General features: G+C 38.1%; 1 protein-coding gene across 1 annotated transcript in view; it reads left to right on the top strand.

Annotated features, from left to right (window-relative positions):
- Positions 1 to 22,763, top strand: part of CNTN3 (contactin 3) — a 426,853-nt gene that overhangs the window by 300,967 nt on the left and 103,123 nt on the right. The window contains exon 6 of the mRNA XM_027863878.1: positions 21,112 to 21,315. Within this exon, the coding sequence (XP_027719679.1) occupies positions 21,112 to 21,315 (204 nt within the window). The remainder of the gene's footprint in view (positions 1 to 21,111; positions 21,316 to 22,763) is intronic.

Below are 22,763 nucleotides of genomic sequence, written 5' to 3'. Positions count from 1 at the left end.
TGATAAATTCTAATAATTCGTTTGCAGCATGCTAATGTCCAGCAAATACTGATAATTTTGAGGGCTTTGTTAAAATAAATATTTTAGTGTATATAAGTTTTAAAGGTTGTGCAGTGGATAGAGCACTGGACTTAGAGTCAGGAAGGCCAGGGGTCAAACTCAGCCTCAGACACTTAATAGCTGCGTGAGCCTTAGGCAGATCACTTCACATCTGCCTCAGTTTCCCCATCTGTAAAATGGGGGTAATGATAGTACCTACCTCCCAAGTTGTGTGAGGATCAAATAATATTGGAAAGTGCTTTGCAAATCTTAAAGCACCAGATAAATATTGTTGTTATTGTTGTTAGTATTATGAATACTGTGTAACATCATAGTGCTTTTTGACCTTTTGTGAAACACAAATTCTACCTCACAAAGAGATTTTTGTCTAATGTTTCCAAATCACAGATAAAGAAAACTCAAAAAGCCAGCAATAGAGACCTCAACCTCAAGTGTAAGTGATTCAATTCAACAAATATTATTAAGTGTCTAGAGCATGAAAGTCAATGTGGTAGGTGTTAGAGATATGAGGATCTGCCCTCAAAGAGCTTGCGTTTTACTTGGGGGGCATAGAGCATATACTGGAACAAGGAAGGACAAAGATATCTGAAGTGACATGAGAGAGAGAGTACTAACAACTGGAAGGCCTTAGGAGGTAGTAGCAGTGAGGCTGGCCTTAGAAGGAATAGAATATAGGATTTGCTGGAGGTGGAGGTGAGAAGAGAGGATATATCAGATAGGAGAGAATCAACTATACAAAGGTACAGAGGTGACAGAGGGAATGGAAAATACAGGGAACAACCAGAAGGCCACTTTTGCTGAAATAGCATTATGTGCAGAGGAAAACAAACTGAGACAGCTCAACAGTAGCCAGATTGGGTAGGATTTAAAATGATAGGATTAAGACTTTATATTTTATACCAGAGGAAATTAAGTGATGACCAAGATTTTTTAAGTTGAGAGATAGAGAACTATGTTTTAGCAGTATCAGTTTACCTTGTGTGGAGGAACAATTGGAGGGGTGAGAAGGCTGGAAGAAGAGAGATCAATTAAGAGACTACAGTCGTAGTTCCGAAGAGATTTGCTGAAGGCAGAAACTAAGGAAGAGGCTATGTGGGTGGAGAAATGTGGACAGATAGGAATAGAAATTGTGCAGGGAGAATTGACAAGAAGTGGAAACTGATTGGATATGGGAAATGAATGAGATAGAAGAATCAAGGCAGACTTTGGAAAAACTGGGTGACTTGGATGATAGTGGTGCCCTAGACAGAAATCAAGAAGATGGGATGCTTTGTATTGTGTGTTACCATAGTCTACATTTCCCTTTTTCAACCCAAAGTTGGATACCCACCGAAGACAAGAAGCCCAGGGACAAATCAGCAAAACATTGCCAGGATTTTTGTTTATCTTCTACATAATCATATGAATATTTACAAATATGAATGTTCTCTAACCTTAAATGTTGGACTCACAAATAATGTCGTCTCTGTATAAACTGGAAACTCATCAAGAACTTTGAAATGGGGCTTATTTCAGCTTAATTTTTGTATGTATAGCACCTGGAACAATACCATTGCAACTAGTGTTCAATTAAGTTATTTTAATATCAGGAGCAAGGCAAAATGGGGTCTCTATAGTGATATGACAGAGCATCTTCTTGACTTTATAGAAAACCAAGGAGAAAACCAAATATTCCCAATTACTTGACTGGGCAGCTGGAGGATCAGTGAAAACAGCCCCACAATACGGGAGAGCTGTGAATCTGGGTCTTGCTACCACTCCTATACACATACCCCTAATACTCCTCCCCCTTTGTGTCAGTTATTTGGACAGTGCAGTTCCGGATTGAAGGGAATTTGTCTAGCAGATCCATGGTGTGCTTGCCTTCCAGGGGAAGTCCAGACTCAGTGTGGCCCTGTAAGCTTTAAAGGACTCTGAGATCCAGTGGGAGAGCTAGAGATTCACCAGAATATCAGAGCGATGCATCCCTGGCAACCCCAACTTCATTTCCCTTCTAAGGGGAGTTCAGAGCCTGAGGTTACACTAAATTGGAAGGACTCTAGGACCCTGAAAAAAAAGAGCCCACCAGAGAAGGATAATTGTGTTGATTGCTTATGTCCGTGAATGTTTCGTGTGTTTTGTCTAGCTGTTTATGGGTGCCCATGAGTCCTTTGCTCCTTGTGCTGTTTTATGTATGTTCTATGGGGAGAAATAAAGGCTGTTTTGTGTCCAATATGCATTTGTTATCTTAGCACTTCTGCAAGAGCCTGGGACTATGTTACCCATATTTGTTCTAACCTTGATGCCAACTATGCCTCAGTCATCTTCATCTATTTTTCAGCATAACCTCTGGGTGTGTGCACAAAGAGCCAACTAGCGATATTGATCTTTTAGGGCTGCCCCTAAGATTGGGACTGGTCCATGTGAGTCCAGAACTTTGGGGCCATGGGTTACATAAATATTTCCCAGAGCCAGTCAGAAATATGGATCCAAAGCCATTCTATCTGGGAATGCTTTAGAGGGTAGCAGCATAAAGCCGTTCATTTTATTCTATTCATGCTCTGCACCTTAGCTGTCTTTTTTCCTCAGACTATTCATGATTAAGTTTCGCATAAAGACTCTCATGTATGGCTTTCTTTCCACTTAGACTATTACCTGGAATCAAAGTTCTGTTCATTATGCTTCCTCCCCAAGCCTAGGTGCTTCTCAGAGTGCTTACATGTCCCATCAAGTGTAAAATTATTAATTTTCTAGGCTAGAATGACAGCTTTTCTCTCTGTTCAGTTCCATTCTCTTGGATGTTCATTTTAAAGATCATCCTTACTCTATTTTTTATTCCCTTTTACATCTTTTGGCTGGGTTCTTCAATATGTGTGTGATTTTTTTGAATGGTAGGTTTCATTTACATTTTTTTCTTAATATTTTAATCACCCTTGTATCCATGTTTGCTGGCAATGTGACTCAAAACCTGCAGTAATGATGAATAGCACTTCTCTCTATCAACAGCCCATGCTAATCTTGAATTTATATATCAAGATACAACAGCTGGTGAATGTGTAAGGTAGGATTCAGGACTGGATCATGGGGTTCCTATTCCAGAATTCTTTTTCACTACATCACACTGGTTTTCTTTTTTCTTTTCTTTTTCTTTTTTTTTCAAATTTTCTAACTGATCCTGTTGGCTTCTTGTCCTTTCCCCATTGCCTTAATGGAAATGTCCCTAAAGTTCTTTGGGTATTTTTATCTCCTCTCTATACTCTCCTATCAGACTGCATCACATTTCTTCTCCCTACTTGGCTTCTGACCAACTCTATTCAAAAATCAATAGCCTCTCGGATAAAATCTAAAATTCCCACCTTGGCAGTTAAAGACACCCCCCCCACACACACACACCTGCCCCATCATTCTCCCACCTACCTCTTCAGTCATTTTGGATCATTGTTTTTTATTATGTTTGATGTGCTCATCAGACTGCCCTGATAACCCTTCTCCACATGTGATAGTCCATATCCTACCCCTGTGCCTTGTGAAAGTACTTTTCCATAAGAATACATTCCTCCTTTGCCCCACATTTTAGAATTCTTGTTTTCCCATCAAGTACAGCTAATGTTGGCAGCAGGTGAGGCCTTTACTGATGTCCCAATTATAGAATCTTTCCTTCTTTTATATTATTGTGTCAGTCAGTCTACTGCTGTTTGGTCAGTTCAGTATTCTTAAAAAAAAAAAAAGGCAAAGATATTAGAGTAGTAGTTTGTCATTTCCGTCTCCAACTCATTTCACAGATGAAGAACTGAAGCGGGCAGGATTTTAAGTGACTTGCCTAGGATCATACAACTAAGTAAGTGTCTGAAGCTGGAATCTGAACTCATAAAGATGTCTTCCTAATTCCAAGCCGGTGCGCTCCAGCCGCTGTACCACTTAGCTGCTCAGTCAATCAGCAAACATTTTTTAAGCACCTACTATGTTCAAGACACTGTACTAAACACTTGGGACACAAAAAAGAAGCAAAAGATAGCCCTTGCTCGCAAGGATCTCGCAATCTAATGCATACGCTTATTTGTAAGATGTATATCTCCAATGGAATGTAAGCTCTGTGAGGGCAACTGTTGTTTCATTTCGACTTTGTAGAACTTGCTGGGTGGTGCGGAGGATAGAATGGAGTCCGGAAGACCTGAATTCAAACCTCACCATAGACACTTAAGTAGCTGTGTGACCTTGGGGAAATCACTGTCTGCTTCAGTTTCCACAACTATAGAACAGGGATAATAACAGCACCTACCTCACCAGCTTGTTATTAGGATCAAATGAGATACTGTTGGTAGAAGCGCTCAGCTTAGTGGCTGCCACATAGTGGACTCTTATTAAACGATGGTGCCCTTCCTTCTCCCACCTTTCATCTCCAAAACCGAGCAGTAGCTGACACAAAGAAGGCACTTGATGCATATTTGGGAGCTTGATAAATGCTTCTTTACTTGAACTCAGGTCATCCTGACTCCAGGACCAGTGCTCTATCCAGTGCACCACCTCGCTGCCCCAGACTTGTAAATAATTTTCAAAATGAACTGGTTTAGAAAGAACACCAGGCTAGGAGTTGGACATGGTATTTTAGGGATATTTGTTAATTATATCTCATTTCCAAGTCTACCATAGATGAAACATAAGCAAACCATGACAATTTTGGAAGAAGGAGGTTGATTCAGTTTATAAATTATTTAGCCCTTAAATTTCTTTTCCATATTGTCCTTCTCCTCCCTGTCTTTCTCCATTCCCTTTTCTCCCTCCTCTTCCTCTTCTTTCTTCTTCTCCCTCTTCTAAATAGGAGTTTAGAGTTTAATGAACTGAAGAAGGTGGTTGTTGTTTTGGGTTTTTTTTTTAAACTTATTTTTTTTTATTCTGCAAGTGAAGAAAATGAGGTTCAGAGTTTCACCCAAAGGTGTAGTACTAGTAGAATTGGGGCCAGTTCTCAGGTCAGCCAACTCCTAGCCTGGTGTTCTTTCTAAACCAGTTCATTTTGAAAATTATTTACAAATCTGGGGCAGCGAGGTGATGCCGCGGATAGAACACTGGCCCTGGAGTCAGGAAGAGCTTAGTTCAAATCCAGCCTCAGACACATAACACTCACTGACTGTAATCCTGGGCAAGTCACTTAACCCCAGTTGCCTAACCCAAGAATTTTTTTTTTTACAATTTTGATGAATATCTTGGGAGGAAAGAAGTTTTAAACTTTTGCCTAAGATGAAGGTTCTTGTGAAAAGTGTGGTCTCGACTATAGCTTTCTTATTAAACTTTATCAATCATCCCCAGTTATCTTAGAATCATTCATTAAGAGCTTGAAGGGATTTCAGGCTTGATCATGTCTCTCTTACCCTCACCCAAGATCAGAAGGAAGTAGAGGCCTAAAGGGAAGGGATTGACAATTCTGGCTTAGCATACTACTAAAGATGTCCTCATGGATGACAGGAAGCAGTCCGAGGATACCTGGGAAGAGCTCTTCCCCCCATCATGCATCTTCAGTGTGTCCTACCCAAGGCACTATGGCCTGTGGCAGCACTATGAAAGCATATCCATAGAATCATAGATTTAGGGCCTCAGTGGATCTTAGAGACCGTCAAATCCAATACAGAGTTAGTAAGTGGATCACAGATTTAGAACTAGAAGGATCTTTAAAGACCATCAATGCAATCCATTTTAGAAAGGGAAAAAAAAAATCTGAGGCCCAGAGAAATTAACTAATTTACCTAGCATAACATAGCTATTGTCTAAGATGGGATTTGAACCCAAGTCTCTTGATCTGACCCTTTCTACTGCCATAGGAACAAGTTTCTAAATGGCAGATACGTTCCTGGGAAAGACAGTTTTAAGACTGAAAATTGGTGAGTGCTTGGTTGGAGCAGCGAGGGGAGCTCAAATTTATAGAATCAAGAGAAGAGATTTGGACAAAGGGATTGAGTAAAGGGAAATTGAGGCAAGGAGCAGAGAAGGCAGTTTCCAGAGGCTGGGGAAGGGGAGAGTGACTGGAGAACTGAGATGAGTAGCTGGGAATAAAGGGCTGAGTTAAGTGAGCGTTTGAGTGAAGCTACTGTTGGCCTAGCCTTCAGTTGCTCAGCAGTTCACTTTCTGAGTGCAACACAGAACAGCTAGGGTAGTCCTAGGGAAAGGAAGAAGAGAGAAAAATGAATAGATGGAGTGCTGTCGGGCCAGAGCAGGAGGAGCATTGCAGAAGAAAAATGTGTTGGGGCCTCTGGGTGCCCAGAAACTTGTAGGGGCAGAGCAGAGAAACTGAGGCAGCCCTAGGTAAAAGGAGGGATTGGGAGAAGACCAAGAAAGCATGGAGCAAGAAATTGTGGGCAGGGGATGGTTGAAACTTTATGCATGATGAACCTGATGCCAAAAAAAAAATAAGATTTATTTCTGTCAAATCTATGTATTGTAGGAGCTGTTTTCAAGGCCAACAATTTCCTTAGGCAAAAATGGAAATCTGGGGGAGACCCAGCAGCTCGTGAGTAACTGCTGCTATTAAAGATTAATTGGTTCCCCACTCCTACATCATGTAGGTTTGGATGAGCAAATTGTTATTGCCAAGATTATTTATTCTTACTTCATTCACACTCTCTCTCCTTGATGTTGCAAAATCAACTTTCCTGGCTACGATTTGAATTGAATATATCTTTCTGCACACACAAGAAAAGCACAATAAAGATGTATTATGAATAGGGACTGCAAGAATGAAGGACGCTATGAATCAGTTCGACGTGAGACATAATTCTCTCAATTTGTTTTGAAGCTTTACAGATCAAATGACAAGTTTAAATGAGTCTTTACATGCATAGCAGTGTTTGGAGCCCAACTAATTGGACTAACAAAGGAAAACAAGGAAATAAACATGTGTAGGCATGGACCACCATCAATGATCAAGCAATAAATAATAAACATTTATTAAGTGCCTACTAAAAAAGAAAAAGAAAAAAAAAGACCTACTGTGTGCCAGACAGTGTGCCAAGCACTAGAGATGCAAAGGAAGGTGTCTGCCCTCAAGGAGCTTAAAATCTAATGGGCCATAAGAAATGTTGAAATTAAATTTGATCCCCAAAAAGATGTTGGCAGGGAGCCTTATCAGTAATTCCCCATGTCTGGTATAGCCTTCTGGTTTCCAGGAAGGAAGAAAAAATGACTGGAAGCAGAGGTCTGGAGGGAAACCCTTTAGCCAAAGGGATGCAGTTGACAAGAAAGAAGAGATTTTGTGTAAACCGAATTAGCAGGAAGAGAAAAGAAGTTAGCCTAATAAATAAAAAAAGAGGTTGCTTCATAGAAATGTGTTTAGAAAATAAGAAAGCAATAGAGTTAGGTGGTATAAATATAAAGGGAGATGGTGAATTAGGTGTTTGGCTAAGTTGGTCACTTTGGGAATCTAAGCAAAGTCAGTGAGTGTTTATGTCAGTCGAGATGGTCAATTTCAACAGGTGATTTTATTCTAGGATGCTTATGCCAGCTGTCCAGACTTCTGAGTGAGTTGGGATCTAATGCCTTTATACCACAAATCTATATTCCAGGCTTTGAAGAAAATACGTTTTTATCATGTTGGTTGAAGATGAGCCATGAGAAATTTTTTTTTCCCCTTTTGGTGTTTGTCCTTTTTTTTTTTTTTTTTAAACTAAGAAAGTGCTTCATTCAGCAAGTCTTCAAAGGAGAGAAGGTAGTTATATTGGTTTTTTTTTTTTTTTGGCATGGGATCAGGCAGGTAGAGATCTGCAAGGAGAAGAAATGGGCTTATAATTTTGAATGGGGAAAATGTAGTAGCTTTTATTTAAATATATGTGTATATTCTGGAATATATAGAGATATGCATATATAGATATATAGATGATATAGATATAGTCTGGGATATAAGAAGTAGTAAATCTAAATATTTTTGCTTTTTAGAAGAAAAACTGAATTTGAGCTACAAAAAACTGAATCCCTGACACTAGACACATAGTACTTGGCACAGAGTAGGGACTTGAAACATGTTTGAAGGCTTGAGAAATGTTTCTTGATTTGGAATTTTTTTTTGAGATTTCCATTAATTGCATCTATTTTCCAGTTCTATCAAAGATAAAACATAAAACAGACATTGACTATCTTGGAAGAAGGAGGTTAATTCAATTTAGACATTATTTCACTCTTGATTTTGTTTTCCATCTTTGTCACCCTCCCTTTCTCTGTTTTTCCCCACTCCCTCCTCTTTTTCCTCCCCTTCCCACTTCTTTCTTCTAAACAGAAGCTATGAACTTAAAGAACCCATGGAAATTGTTGGGCCAGGAGTCAGGAAGATCAGGCTTTAAATATAGCTTCATATACATACTAGCCATGTGACCCTGGACAAGTCACTTAGCCTTAGTTTCCTCATCTGTAAAATGGAGGTAATCACAGCTCCTACCTCCCAAGGTTGTTGTTTGGATCAAATGAAATAGTATTTGTAAAAGTACTTAGGCTAGTGCCAGGCATACAGTAGGTGCTATGTAAATTTCTATTCCTTTCCTTTTACCTGTGATGAGATATAGGAATAACACTTCAGTGGGAGTTTATCATCAGTAATTTAAAAATAGATTTCATTGTTATCTTTTGTTTTTACATCAAGTAGACTTCCCTTCATACTTCTTCCTCTTCCCTTCCCAGAGAGCCATCCCTTAAAGAGAAAGAAGAAAAAATTCAACTAATTCAATCAATACATTGAAGCAGTCTTCAAAAGCCAGGAACCTCCATCTCTGGAAAAGACAGGAGAAGAGTTAACTATTTTAAGCCCACTGTGATTTTTTAAAAAATATCACAAGCCAGACATTGCAGTCAGGTTGGGCTTTAATCATTGGGTAATAAGCAACTGAGCATTCAGTTACTCAATTGATGAATATTTATTAAGCTCCACTGTATACAGAAATATGTGCTAGGTGATGGAGATTTAAAGGCAAAAGTAAAATAGATCGTCCTCATGGAGCTTCAATTCTGACAGGTTTAGAGTGGGTCCACATAGGAGCTTAGTTAATCTTGCTTCTTTTACCCCCATTCTTTGGATTTTTTTTTTCATTTTGTCACTGTACTTAAACAGAAGTACCTAAACAGAATTTTAGCTGAAATGGGATTTTGAGAATATGTATTTTTTTTTTTTAGGTAACACTGCCATGAAAAACACCACCTCTATTTTGTTATCCAGAAAAAAAAAAGAACTAGTGAAAATATTCAGATGATTTTTAAAAAATCTATGGAATGAGACTTTGTATTTTGGGATGAGACAATATCTCTGGCTAAGATAGACAAAAAGTTAAAAGATGATGAGTACTACAGAGAAGAGTATGTGTGTAGTAAGACTTTAACCCATAATTTCACAAGTTCATAGATATAGAACTGGAAAGTTTCTTAGGAGCTGTTAAGTTCAACCCTGTCTATTTTCTCAGTTGAGGAGACTAAGGCATAGAGATTTTAAAAGACTTACCCAAAGTCACATAGCTAGTATGTATCTGAGGTGGGATTAGAACCCAGATCTTTTTGAATTCCATCTCAAGCACTTTATCCATTACTCCCTTGGAGATCTCATACATGTCTGTGTTAGGATACAACCATCTTGTGCTGTTAGGGCTAAAAACAATAAATAATCTAGTGGCTGATCCTCTTTCTGGAGATAAGTTTCAGTAGCTCTCCAGACTGTCAACAACAGTCAAACATCTCATCACCACCTGTATACCTTCTAGTATAATCAAAGAATGATGGCACAGGGAAATTGGCTGTTTGTGGCAGGTGAGGATGAAACACAGCTGCCTGGAGCTTCCGTTGATGCTTTGGGTTTATTTGAGACTCTCTGGGATGTTCTCTCAATGCAGATGTTTGCAAGATAGATGGTGGTAGAAACTCACCCCTGTGTGTATGAGTGCTGTGTTGAGTGACAGTTCTTAAGATGATAGCATCTTAAATTGAGAGGCCATCTAAATCCGACCTCCCCATTTGACAGATGAGGAAACTGAGGTCTTGAGAGATTCAGTGACTTGTCCAAAATCACACAGCTAGTAGGTGACAGAACCAGGATTTAAATACTACTCCTCTGACTCTTTGTTTTCTATAAGTGGGTGTAAAATGGGAGGAGTCATTCAGAATGAATCATTCTGTGTTCTGGAGAGAGAGCAGGAGCATTTCTGGGAAAGTGGCACTCTTTAAACTGTAGCAAAACATTGGAGGCAAGTGTAAGATCATCAGTACAGAAAAGGAAAGGACCTTAGAGGCCATGAAGCCCAACCCTCTTCTTTTATAGGTGAGGAAACTGGTGCCCAGAAGAAGAATTGTCTGGGGTCACACAGTAAATGTCTGAGGTTGGATTTGAAATCAGATCATCCTGAGTCCTATATTCATCTACTCCATCATGCCTCTTTGGAGGTAGCAAGATCTCAGCGGGAGAGCACCAACTTTGAAGTCTGAGGACCTCTGTTTTCAGTTATACCTCTGATGGTTATTGTTTGTGAGACCCTGGAAAAGTCATTTTAAATTATGGAGCTCGAGCTGGAAGGGCCTCAGATGCCATCTAATCCACATCAGTTGTTAATTTTTTTTCATGACTGTTTGTGACCCCTTTTGGGGTTTTCTTGGTGAAGATACCGGAGTGGTTTGCCATTTCCTTCTCTAGCTCATTTTACACATGAGGAAACTGAGGCAAACAGGTTTAAGTGACTTGCCCGGGATCACCCAGCTATTAAGTATCTGAGGCCTTATTTGAACTCAGGAAAATAAGTTTTCCTGATTCCCAACCCAGTGATCCACTTAACTGCCCATCTGTCCCACCCTTTCCCCCAGTATGCAGAAGAGGAAATTTAAGCCCAGGAAGTTGAATTGTCTTTCCCAAAGTCAAAAAGTTAATGTGAGGGATGGGTCTTGATTCTACCAAGCCTCACCAATTTCTGGCTTTCAGATTCTTTGTAACTCAAAGGAGTTAGAGTAGATAGCTTCTGAAGCCCCTTGTAACCAGATTTTTCATTGTCTGTGCCATTTGTGCATGGGAATGGAGTCCTAGGTTCTAGTATCATCCCCTCTGTTCCCCTCGCATTGGGGAGCTATGAAAAGAAAGCCTGGTCTGATTCTCTATTTGGATGCCTAGTTTTTGAATTCCCTGTAGTTTTCACAGGGGAAAAGCATGCCCGGGGTGGAACAAGGAAACCTGGAATTAAGGACATGAGAGGCAGCAGCATCTGTGTACAAAAGACCCCTGAAACCCAGCTGTCTGACCAGCCTAGCTGTGTTTCTACATTTAACCTTTGGGAACCCAGGGTCATCAGAATAGGGCTTTCCCTGGGGCCATATTTATGTATCTCTTCTATATTGAGTAAACAAGAGTTCTTGAAATAGCCTATTATCACTTATGTCATTTTCCCAAGAAAATCTGCAAATTTGTATCTGGTTGGCGCAATCTGGACCCTGCTGCAGAGTTTCCTGAGGATTCTTTAGTGCCCACAAAATAGAGATATCACTAATTAGGCCCTTCAAGGTCCAAGAGACCGGCTTGTTTCTGATGCCTGCTTTCCTCATGGGATGGTTGACGTCTTCTTTTCATTTCAGACACAAACCATGATAAAATATTCAGATGCCGAGTATATTTTAAAGGTCAGGTTGTTTTGTGAAGATTTTGTTTATTTCGACAATGTAGGTTATGCTCTTTATTGCATTTTGATTTCTCTGAGTTCTGTGAAAGACAATTCAGAAGAGGTTAGAAGTCAGAAGCAAGATCTCTTTCATGAGACTCTACTCTTTATCTCTATTTCGATTACACTTCAGAAGTAAATTTCCTTTAGAGAATCATTTACCCTTCTGCACCCCTGAGGAATCATTTGATGGGTTTAGTAAATGAGCCCCTAGTGACTTGAAAGAATTGAAGCTTCTACACCTGACATCCTCTTTCTTATTTACCAGTGGAAATTGGCACTTGATTTTATTTTATTTTTATATAAACTGTAACTCAGAGAACCCAGAGATTCTGTGACATTGCCAAAGGAAGGAGTTGAAATTTTCATTTTTATAAATTAGGTTTAATTAGAAAGGGCCCTTGTATTTTGAAGCTTCTTCCTTAATTCACTTAAGCCTTAAATATTTTAACAATTCCTCCACAGCCTTTCCCATACAGGGAGTTTTTGGATCATTTGTGATACTGAAAGTCTTTCCTCTAGGATTGGGTTTCAAGAGTTGATTTGGGAATTGCATCTCCCCCCCTAAAAAAAATTCCCTGCCTTTGAATTTGTTAAAGTATGAGCATCCTGTAGCTAGTATATGCTAAGGAAGAAATTTCCATTTTGCAAGGGCAGTATAAATTTTACATGTCATTTTAATAGCAAGGCAGGTCAATCAAATTATAATTGGCTCCAATTAGCACTCCCTTGAGCTGTACGATTCTTTACCTTCACCTGAACTGCACTTAAAAGTAAAATATTATTTACTACCACTGAAGTCATTTAAAAAAATGCCCACAGTTCAGTCTGATGAAGGAGGAAAGCACTCTACCGATGGCTTGGGTTTGGCACATATTTACCATCTGCGTACCAAAACACACATTTTATTAAATGTGAAAAAGGTATTACTGAAGTGCCCCCTTTTTAGCTGCACAAGAGGAATTTTGGCAGAGCACTGTATAAATTTGCTCACCAGTACATTTTTGAACTTGGCATGGAACTCAGCTCCACAAATAGTGCCCTTGGGGGCAACAATTTCTTTGGAAGAGTTTCATTTCTACAATGAATCAACCAACAAGTATATATCACACATCCATTATGTGATTGGCACTGTGTTTGATGCTGGGAATAGAAAGAAAAGAGTGAAAACAGCTCTGCCTTCAAGGGGCTTACATTTTATCAGATGAAATAATGTGTGTGTGTGTGTTTATGCAACTTTTTTTTTTTCATTTGGTGCTACACCTATGATTTCATCATTTGAGGAAGGTCCTGGGGAGAAACTTGCTCCATCTCTCACTTTGGCACCTCTAACCACTCACTTTGGTACCTCTACTACTTAAACTGTTAGAGGTTTTAGGGACTCTCAAAGGTGAAATGACTTACCCATGGTCACACCATCCATGTGGCAGAAACAGGACTTAAGTCTGGGTCATCCTGAGTCCAAGTCCAGGTCTTTGTGTCTTGTATATACAATCTATGCCTGTGGGTGTGTATAAAAATACACATATGCACAAAGCAAGCACCCATTAATTGTTTTTTTTTTAAAGAAACACACATTGGGAAGATGCTAAATGACTATTCCTCATCTTCCACTTCCTAGCTTTGTAATCTTGAGCAAATCACTGGACTTTTCTGAGCCTCAGCTTCTTCTTCTGTAAAATGAGGGGGTCATGCTTAAGTATTCTCTAATGGTCTGTAAAGAGGGACCTTAGCTTTTACTCAAGAAAGTCCAATGATCCATTTTGACTTCTTTTCCAACTCCTTTATCCTCTATGCTGGATCAGGTCTCCACACAGAAATTCAGGCAGAGGGTCAGGGATTCCAATATCTAGGAGGTAGGGCATGGAACTTCCATCCAACTTTCCAGGGACCGAGGTTACCATTTATTTATAAATTTAAGCTGTCATCAGGAACATGTAGTAAAATGGGTAAACACATGTTATTCAGATTATTTATTGTTTCAGTGTTCCCTCTTCAAAACCAGGCAGGGTTGCCCTACTTTACCTACATTGTAAACAGCATCTGAGACATTTAAGCTCCACCCCCACAAGAGATTCTTGGATGTAAAATGAAGGGGTTGGAATTTTCCAGCTTCATTACATGTTATTAGCTTTCCCACATGCTATACTCCAAACTGACCTTTCTTGGCCTTTCCTCACATACAACATCTATCTCCAGTCTTCCCTTCTGAATTCCTTTGATCTGGCTGTCTTCAGTGTCTGGAATGTTCTCTCTCCTCCCATATGACTGAAAAAAATCCCTTACTTCCTTCAAGACTTAGGGCAATTCTACCTTTAGTTAGCGTGTGAACTGATTCAGTCATTCTGGAGAGCAATTTGGAACTATGCTTAAAGGGCTATAAAACTATGCATACCCTTTGATCCAGAAATGCCACTACTATGTCTATATACCAAAGAGATTTAAAAAAAAATGAAAAGAACTTACATGTACAAAAATAGTTATAGCAGCTTTTTTTTGTAGTGGCAAAAACTTGGTAATTTCAGGAATGCCCATCAATTGAGGAATGGCTGAACAAGTTGTGATATAGGGTTGTGATGGAATACTATTGTGCTGTAAGAAATAATGAGCAGGATGGTTTCAGAGAAACCCAGAAAGACTTACATGAATTGATGCAAAGTGAAGTGACCAGAACCAGGAGAACATTGTTCACTGTAACAGCAATATTCTATGATGATCAATTGTGAATGACTCTTAGATATTCTCAACCATACAAAGATCCAAGACAGTTCTGAAGGACTTATGATGAAAAATACTATCCAGCTCCAGAGAAAGAACTGATAGAGTCTGAATGCAGATCAAAGCATACTTTTTTTTAACTTTCTTCTCCTTTTTTTTTATATGTGTGTGTGTTTTCTTTCGTAATATGACTAATATGGAAATATGTTTTACATATTTGCGTATGTATAGCCTATATCAAATTGCTCAAAAATGAAGGGGATGTGAGAGAGGGAGGGACAAAATTTGGAACTCAAAATTTAAAAAAAAACTGGTGTTAAAAATTGTTTTTATATATAATTGGAAAAAATGTATGCATATATGTGTGTATGTATGGAATTTATCGAATTCTATACTTACCTTCTTGTCTTTATTACATAGGTGTGCTAGGGACCCATAACCACCTTATCTACCACGATTTTTAAAGGCTGTCTATGCTTTCCAAACAATGAATGCTTTAAAATGTTCTCCTTTATCTGTGGAATGTAGTCCAAAGGGCATTGTCTCTGGAATCAGAGGACTCCCATTCACAATCCACAGCCTCCCTCTGAGTAGTCTTGGGTTAGTCATTCAACTTCTCACTGCCACTAAAAGAAAGGAGTGGCATTCCATAGCCTTTGCTCTAAATTTATGCTCCAACCTCTCCCTCTTTCAGTGGAGTCCCTGGTGTGACTGAAAGAAAATCTTAGGGAATTTTCATTTTTAGACTATTCATGAACTTACAAATAGACAGAGGGCAGAAGCTGTGCAGCTTCGGGAACATGACCAAGAAACCAGATTGCCAGGCAAGTGTGTTAGAACAGAACTTTGCCCCCACATATCCCACTGCTGTCTGGTTTTGTTTAACCTTACCTCATTAGTGCCTGAAATTTACCAGCTAAAGATGTATTTGAGTTTGTAATTTTCCTCTTCCAAATATACAAATAACCCTAAGAAAGTTAATCAATTATTCAGTTTAGTATGAATTAATTTTCCTATTGCTTTCCTTCTAATCTCTAACTGTAATAAGATACATTGAAGGAAGAAGAATTTTTATTTGAGAGAGTTTTGAAACATAGAGTATTCTATAGGGGAGAGCAATGAGGTCTAAGCTGGCTTGGCTGGGATTCTCCACAGTAGAACTTCAAATACCATAAGGACACTGTACCTTTACTGAAGGGTCTTAGAAGGTAGGAAGGGCATACAAAGGGTAGGAGAGTCACAATCCATCTGTGGCTAGTGCTGTATTCAGGAGGAGGAAGAAAATTTCCTTCTTCATCATCTTAATCCTTCTTGCCATGTTATATATGATCATCACTTACTCTTAGGACTCAAAACTTACAACCTAGCCCTCCAATTCAACTGTAGGATGAGTAATAGAGTTCTTTAGGTTGGCTAGATGCATTCATTATTATTCATTTCAAGATCTATATAACCATTTTGCAAACTAATCTTTGACAGCCAACCTAATTGTAGGTTGATTATGGACATCTATCGACTTACCTATCTGTCTTTCTGTTTATCTATTTAGATAGACACAGATAGATAGATAAACAGATGGAAGGATATATATATAGATTATAGACATAGATGGGATGTAGCTATAGATAATAGGTATAGATATGTATTGAGAGACAGCATGGGATAGAGATTTGGCCTCAAAGCCAGGTAAAACAAACAAACAAGGATTTGTAACCCACCTCTGACATGTACTGGATTTGTGACACCAGGCAAGTTATGTAGCCTCTCAGTATTCTTGGCAAGTGTCTAAGAGTGTAAGTTGAAGAAAAGGTACAAAACTGCATTGATGAGGGAGTTTGTATGCACACACACGTCGATAGAGGCAGAGCAGGAAAATAGAAAGAGTGGAAAATGTGAAGGTAGAGCCCCTGGTTTCAGATCTTGGCTGAGCTATTTACTCTCTGTGGGCACATCACTTTACCTGCCTGAGCCCCAGCTCATCATCTGTAAAATAAAGAGGCTGGATTAAGTGGCCTCTGTGATATATATCTATATATGTGTATAGATATGTATGTAGGAGGGATGATAAATGGATAGACAGATAGATGATAGAAAGATAAATGGATAGACACATGATAGATGATCAAAAGATGGATAGACAGATGACAAATAGATGATAGAAAGATAAATGAAAAATGATAGATACATGATAGATGATAGAAAGATGGATAGCTAGATGATAGATAGATAGATTATAGAGGATAGAAAAAGACATCTGTGAGAACAAGACAGAGAGATACCAGCCACATAGGTGCTTAATAAATACTTTTTGATCTATTAATTAATACTCAACGTAAGTTTCTATTGTTGGTTTTAACCATTTTCATCTAGCAGGATTTGGACTGTACAACTTTAAAAACATCACTTAGCATTTTTCCTGGTTTACGGTTGACTAGTTATAACCTTAAACTGCTTTCGTAATAATGATTGAAGAACTAACAAATAAATGCAAACTTATTTGTTAGAATTTCTTCAAGAAGTCTTTAAAAGGATTAAGTCTTCTTCAGAATGCAGTTTTATAATGGAGCCAAAGTAGCCCCTTAAATGTCACTAGTACCTGTATTAATATATCGCTAGATACATTATATATCTCCAGAGTGACATATTTCATGTTAAATTAGTTATCCTTGTTCTGAAGTGACTCTGCAAGGAATAAGCCTAAAGGAGTAGTGCAATTCATCAAGTTATTTCTGAGAAAGCAGGATTTTAGTACTTAGTCTTAGTTTGTAGCTTTGATTAATACAAGTCTTTACTTTAAAGAAAAGTATTTTTTTGCATTTTCAATATTAATATACCACTGGTAATATTAAGTATAAAATTAAGATAATGTAATTAAATAGACTGTGCCAATACATTAGTGATATGCATAAGGATAAAGGAAAGCTTTATAAGTATTTCTATAAGTGTATAAGTATGCATATATACATATAACATATGTATGTATGTATTTATATATATATTCATTTGTGTTGTCCTTTTTAGTTGATTAGAATTTATAGAATGATTCTCAGGCTTTCCAAAGAATTATATGTGTTTGTGTGAGTGTATACACACATGTGTATAGGTATACACACACACACACATATATACATATATGTATATACACACATGCATATATATACACATACATATATACACACACGTACTCAGCTTTGCAGGCTGAAACTAACATCTATTAAGGTTCTAGAGTTATTTCTTGGCAATTAACTCTAGTAGTGTTAACATTCCTAAAAACTATAAAAAAATTTAAGAAATCACATATTACTAAAATTATTTTTACCTCCAAATGATTAAGCTTATGTTTGTAGCACTTGAGGGAAATTATTCCAAAAGTTAAAATGAAAAGTTAGGCTAGACTTATGATAAAATATGAAAGGGGGTTATCTATGAATTTGATCATGAATTTTCTCAGAAAGGAAATTCTTATTATAAACCATGTGGTCATGATAATATTATATCTTCTGTGCAATAAACTCTATATGTTTGTTGTTGAGGGTTTTTTGTTTGTTTGATTTTATTTTAGGGGAGAAGGGTAAGGTGGGGGAAGTCCAAACCTAAAAGTTCACAATTTGGACAACTTTCAGGGTAGAAATTCCAAAGTGTGATACGTTTAAGTCACTCATATGTAATTTCTAATCTTAGAAATTTCTCAGTGGGCATCTTTGATGAAACGTGTTAACCATCTTCTGACAGAGATATAACAGAATGAATTGCGGAGGCATGCATTTTAAGACATGTCCATTATATAGACTTCTTTTACTTGACTATGTTTATTTGTTGCAAGTCTCCTTTCCCCATTCTCTCTCTGGTAATGGGGGTGGGGAGATGAGGACAAGTGCCTGTGTTGGCTGGAAATAGTGATTTTTTAAAAAGAGAGAAAGAAGAGAGAGCAAATTGTAATTCTGTTTTAGTTATTGTTATTATTTTTTTTAGTTATGTAAATGCATAGAAAAGAACAGAAGGAAGTTGTGAAGGAAGCACAAATAAGCAGGATAGTTTTGAAAGTTATGCTTAGAATTTTATATATACATATACATTCAGACATATATATCTAAATATCCACATATATATGTGTATATATATATATGTATACACACACGATAAGCTAGTAGCATGAATTAGAGATTCACAATTTCATATGGAATCCTCTTCTCATATTCTGCTGTGTGTTTGGAAATATTATCCCCCTGCCATCCACTCTTCCAACCTTTGTGTGAGTGTGTGTGAGTGTGTGTGTGTGTGTGTGTGTGTGTGTGTGTGTGTGTGTGTGTTTTAGTTTAGAATGAAAAAAGTTGAAGAAGGAAAAATAAATAAAGTAGCCTGGGATACTGGAAGATTAGATGTCCTTTGGGAGGATTATTGGCACCACAGCCCATCAAAAAGGCTTCATTTGGGGTTTTCAAGGCAAAGATGATCTAATGGTTTGCTATTTCCTTCTCTAACTCATTTTACAGCTGATTAAACTGAGACAAACAGGGTTAAATGACTTGCCCAGTGTCACACAACTTGTAAGTGTCTGAGGCCAGATTTGAACTTAAGAAGATGAGTCTTTCTGACTCCAGGCCCAACACTATTAACTGCACCACCTTGCTGCTCCTGTCTGACACACAGTAAGCTCTTAGTAAATGCTCTGTCTATTCTAGTTATCTAGTTATCTAGGTATCTGTCATCTACTTTTGGTATCTACCTTCACTCCACTCATCTGTGGCCCAGGAAGCCATCGGGTGCACAGCAGCCACACCTAGTAAACCATTTCATCAGACAGGTAATATACAGATTGACAGGCCTCAAACCTGTAGGTGAATTAGGGAGATGTCTACCCCAAGTATGTGAAGATTCTCCCAGTGGAATGAGTGGATGAGAACAATTTGTTCCAGTGACCATGAAGGCAGCTACGAAGTGGGTGCATTGGAGTGCTTAGAGCCTGGTCAGACATCAAAGACACCAAGGTCATCTACTGCACTCAGGTCTATCACCAGTAATCCTGACTTTTGTCCTAAACTTTGATGACTCTGAAAGAGAATGAAGCTGATGATTTTTCACAATTCCACCCCACTTAAATACAGTTCACATGCAAATCAAGACATCACCCCCATGTTGTCACTGGTCCTTTTCAAAAACGAAGGACAAAAAACAACAGTATCATCGGTCTGTGTCTCTCTCTGTCTATCATCAGTGGAAAGCCACTGAATTTTAGGAAAATCACTTTAGCCGATACAGAAAGGATGCGTTGGAGACAGAGAGATTTGAGGCAGGGAGACCAATTAGGAAGCTATTGAAATAATATAGGTAAGAAGTGATGAAGGCCTATAATAGGGTGGTGTCTGTTTTAATGGAAAAAAGGGAACCAGACAGAAGAGATGTGGAAGTTGAAATGACAAGATACGATTGGTGGTATGGTGGTATAAATGAGAAGGAAGAGTTAACAGTGACCCCCAAATTATAAATCTATGTATTAGCAAAGATGGTGGTGATAATAGGTAAGTTTAGAGAAGGACAGGGTTCAAGGAAAAGAAAATATAATAACATCTGTAATCTGCAATAACCCACTCCTGTCTATTCTTCCTGTGGGGCTCACTCTGACCCATCAAAGACAGAAAGAGGGAGGTTTGATACTTACTCATTTCTCATTGTCTCAGAGGATAGAGCTTGCCTCTAGGGAGCTTCTATTACAGTCAGAAGGTGATTTGGGGAACAGGGGGTGGGTATGCTTAGAGAGGAATGAGCAAAATTTTTCCAATGGCACTTAAATAGCAGCTTCTTTGGGTGTCCAGGAGCAGTTAGGTAAGGACATCCTACTTAGGTACCTGCCTCAGAACAAGGAGGTTGCTGGCTTGCATGGTGCTCAGAGTAGGGGAGTTTTTTATTTCTCTCTCTTTTTTTTTCCTTTTCCTTTACTTTTCTTTTTTTCTTTTTGGCAGGGGAGGTATAAGGAAAGGTGTAGTTGTGCTAGAGACAAGCCCCTTAATTGTTTGGGTGTGATGAAACCCCGTATTTCCACCTTTGTTAATCCCATACCCCTTGAGCTCACGCATAGCTAGCTTGGGTTGTGGCCACGACTCCCATGAACACCCAGACACACCTTAAAGACCATTGGACCCTAGGTGTTGAGTGAGATGTGCGTTTTCAGATATGGTCAATATATTGATTTGTTTTGCTTGGCTATATTTTGGTCATTTCATGGGAATTCTCATATGGAGAGTGGGAGGTTAGAGTTGGTTAATGATAGAGAGACAAAATATACAAGCCAAAAAGAGGGACTTCATTACAAAATTAAAAATACACAAAGGAAAACAAAAACTTTTAGAAGGGGATACAGATACAGAGGGCAATGTTGTCAATACTCTATTTAATATACATTAAAAATAAAAACGATATTCACCACAAGTTCACAGTTTGTATAATTCTCTTTTTTCTTTAGATATCAAAGACTCGTGCTTATCAATGATTGTTCAATTCATAACATAAACACCCTTAAAAAGAACAACTCATTCGTAAACATCTATGTGGTAGCAATACTGTATTCATTGGCTAAAGTTCACAAGAAAACTCAGTTCCCTGCTTTGCTTAGCTGCTCCACAGATGTGTAGCCTCCATGAATACTAAAGCATTCCTCATTCATTGTAATCACTTGTTTTTTCTGCTTCAAAATCAAAATTAGAACTTTCATATGCTTGGATCTTCAATGAATACCCATCATTTGTGCAAGAAGATAGTCGGCGATTTGTTTCTCAGGAGACAGGACACCTGTACATAGCCAAAGTGGAACCATCTGATGTGGGAAATTACACCTGTGTTGTGACTAGTACTGTTACAAACAACAGAGTACTAGGTTCTCCCACTCCTTTGGTGTTACGCACAGACGGTAAGTTTTTGTTTTAAAAATATAATTCTGGGCAAAAAAAAAAAATAGAAAACAAAATAAGAAAAAGAATTCTTTTTTGTCTAGTCTAGAAATAAGACCTGTCATATTTGCTTCATGGAAAAGCCAATAGGCAGAAAATTTTTGTCCAAGATGTGATGGAGTGAAGGAGGAGGGAGGGAAGTTATGATTTACATTAATGAAAAGAGAGCCAACATCAAAGATTATAGATTTAGAGCTCGAAGGGACCTCAGGTTATCCAATCCAACAGTCTTCATTTTATGGATGATGAAACTGAGGTATAGAGTGTGGGACTGACTTGACCAAAGTCAGGCAGGTTCAGAAATCAGCCAGAATCTGAACTAAGTTCCTCTCATTTTAAAAACCAGTGTTCTTTCTGTCAAACCATGATTAGATCATAGATGCCCCTGCTGTGAGATCGTATGAGTGGAATTTCCCAAATAATTTGATGCATTTCCCAGCCCTTATTGTGTAAGCAATACCTTCATCCTTCTTTGGGCTACTTTTAACCCTTTCAAGTCATGAAATAATTTTCATTACAGCAAACACATGAAAATCTGTTTAATCAGCTATTCAATAAACATGTTTTGAACATCAGTGTTCTAATGAACAAACATTTCCATGCCTTAGTAAATGATGCGTAACAAAATGATGCTGGAAAAGAAGAATGGGTACAGTTCTTTGACTATGTCTGTAGTTGAATTTGACCTTTAACAGATAGTAATTTTGCTTGCCACTAGTAAGCTCAAAATTGTTACACGTTCTATTAGGATCATTAAATTAATTGACCTACTGTTAATTCCTTAGAAAAATGTACTTGGAGGATGTCATAATAAATTATTATATTTTGTGATTACTTAAAGCAAAAAGAAAATAAGAGGGTTTTTTTTAATCCCTTTCTCTTGGAAAATTCAAGAACAATAATTTCCTCCAAAATGCTTTTTAAAATTAGATTTATGATACATTATGAATACCTGAATCAGAGAAAGCATGATGCAGAAGGAACAAATTGTTTCTGTCATCAAAGGACTTGGGTTTGGAGCCTAGCTCTCAGCCACTTGTCCCCTGTGTGATCTTGGGCAAGACATTTAATCTCTCTTGTCCTCATTTTCCTAATCTGTGTAATGAAAGGAGTGAACTAGATAACCCCTGAGCCTTCTTCTGGCTCTAAATCTATTATTCCTTGAGTCTATGAAGTGGTACATAATTGACCTGAAAAAAAATTTAATCTGGTTTCCAAAAATTCTCAATCCCTGGCTTAAAATGTTTTTAGCTGGAACAAAAAATATTTATTTTGGTTTCTCCCTAATCATCTCTTCAGTTGCCACCCTTAAGATTCATTGGAAAGGGAGTAGGGAGCAATAATTCTGTCTGTCTGCTTATCTATCTATCTATCTATCTATCTATCTATCTATCTATCTATCTATCTA

The sequence above is a fragment of the Vombatus ursinus genome, unplaced genomic scaffold (assembly GCF_900497805.2).
Source record: "Vombatus ursinus unplaced genomic scaffold, bare-nosed wombat genome assembly UNPS02014773.1, whole genome shotgun sequence".
Lineage (NCBI taxonomy): Eukaryota > Metazoa > Chordata > Mammalia > Diprotodontia > Vombatidae > Vombatus > Vombatus ursinus.
This window is presented reverse-complemented; position numbering and strand designations above follow the sequence as displayed.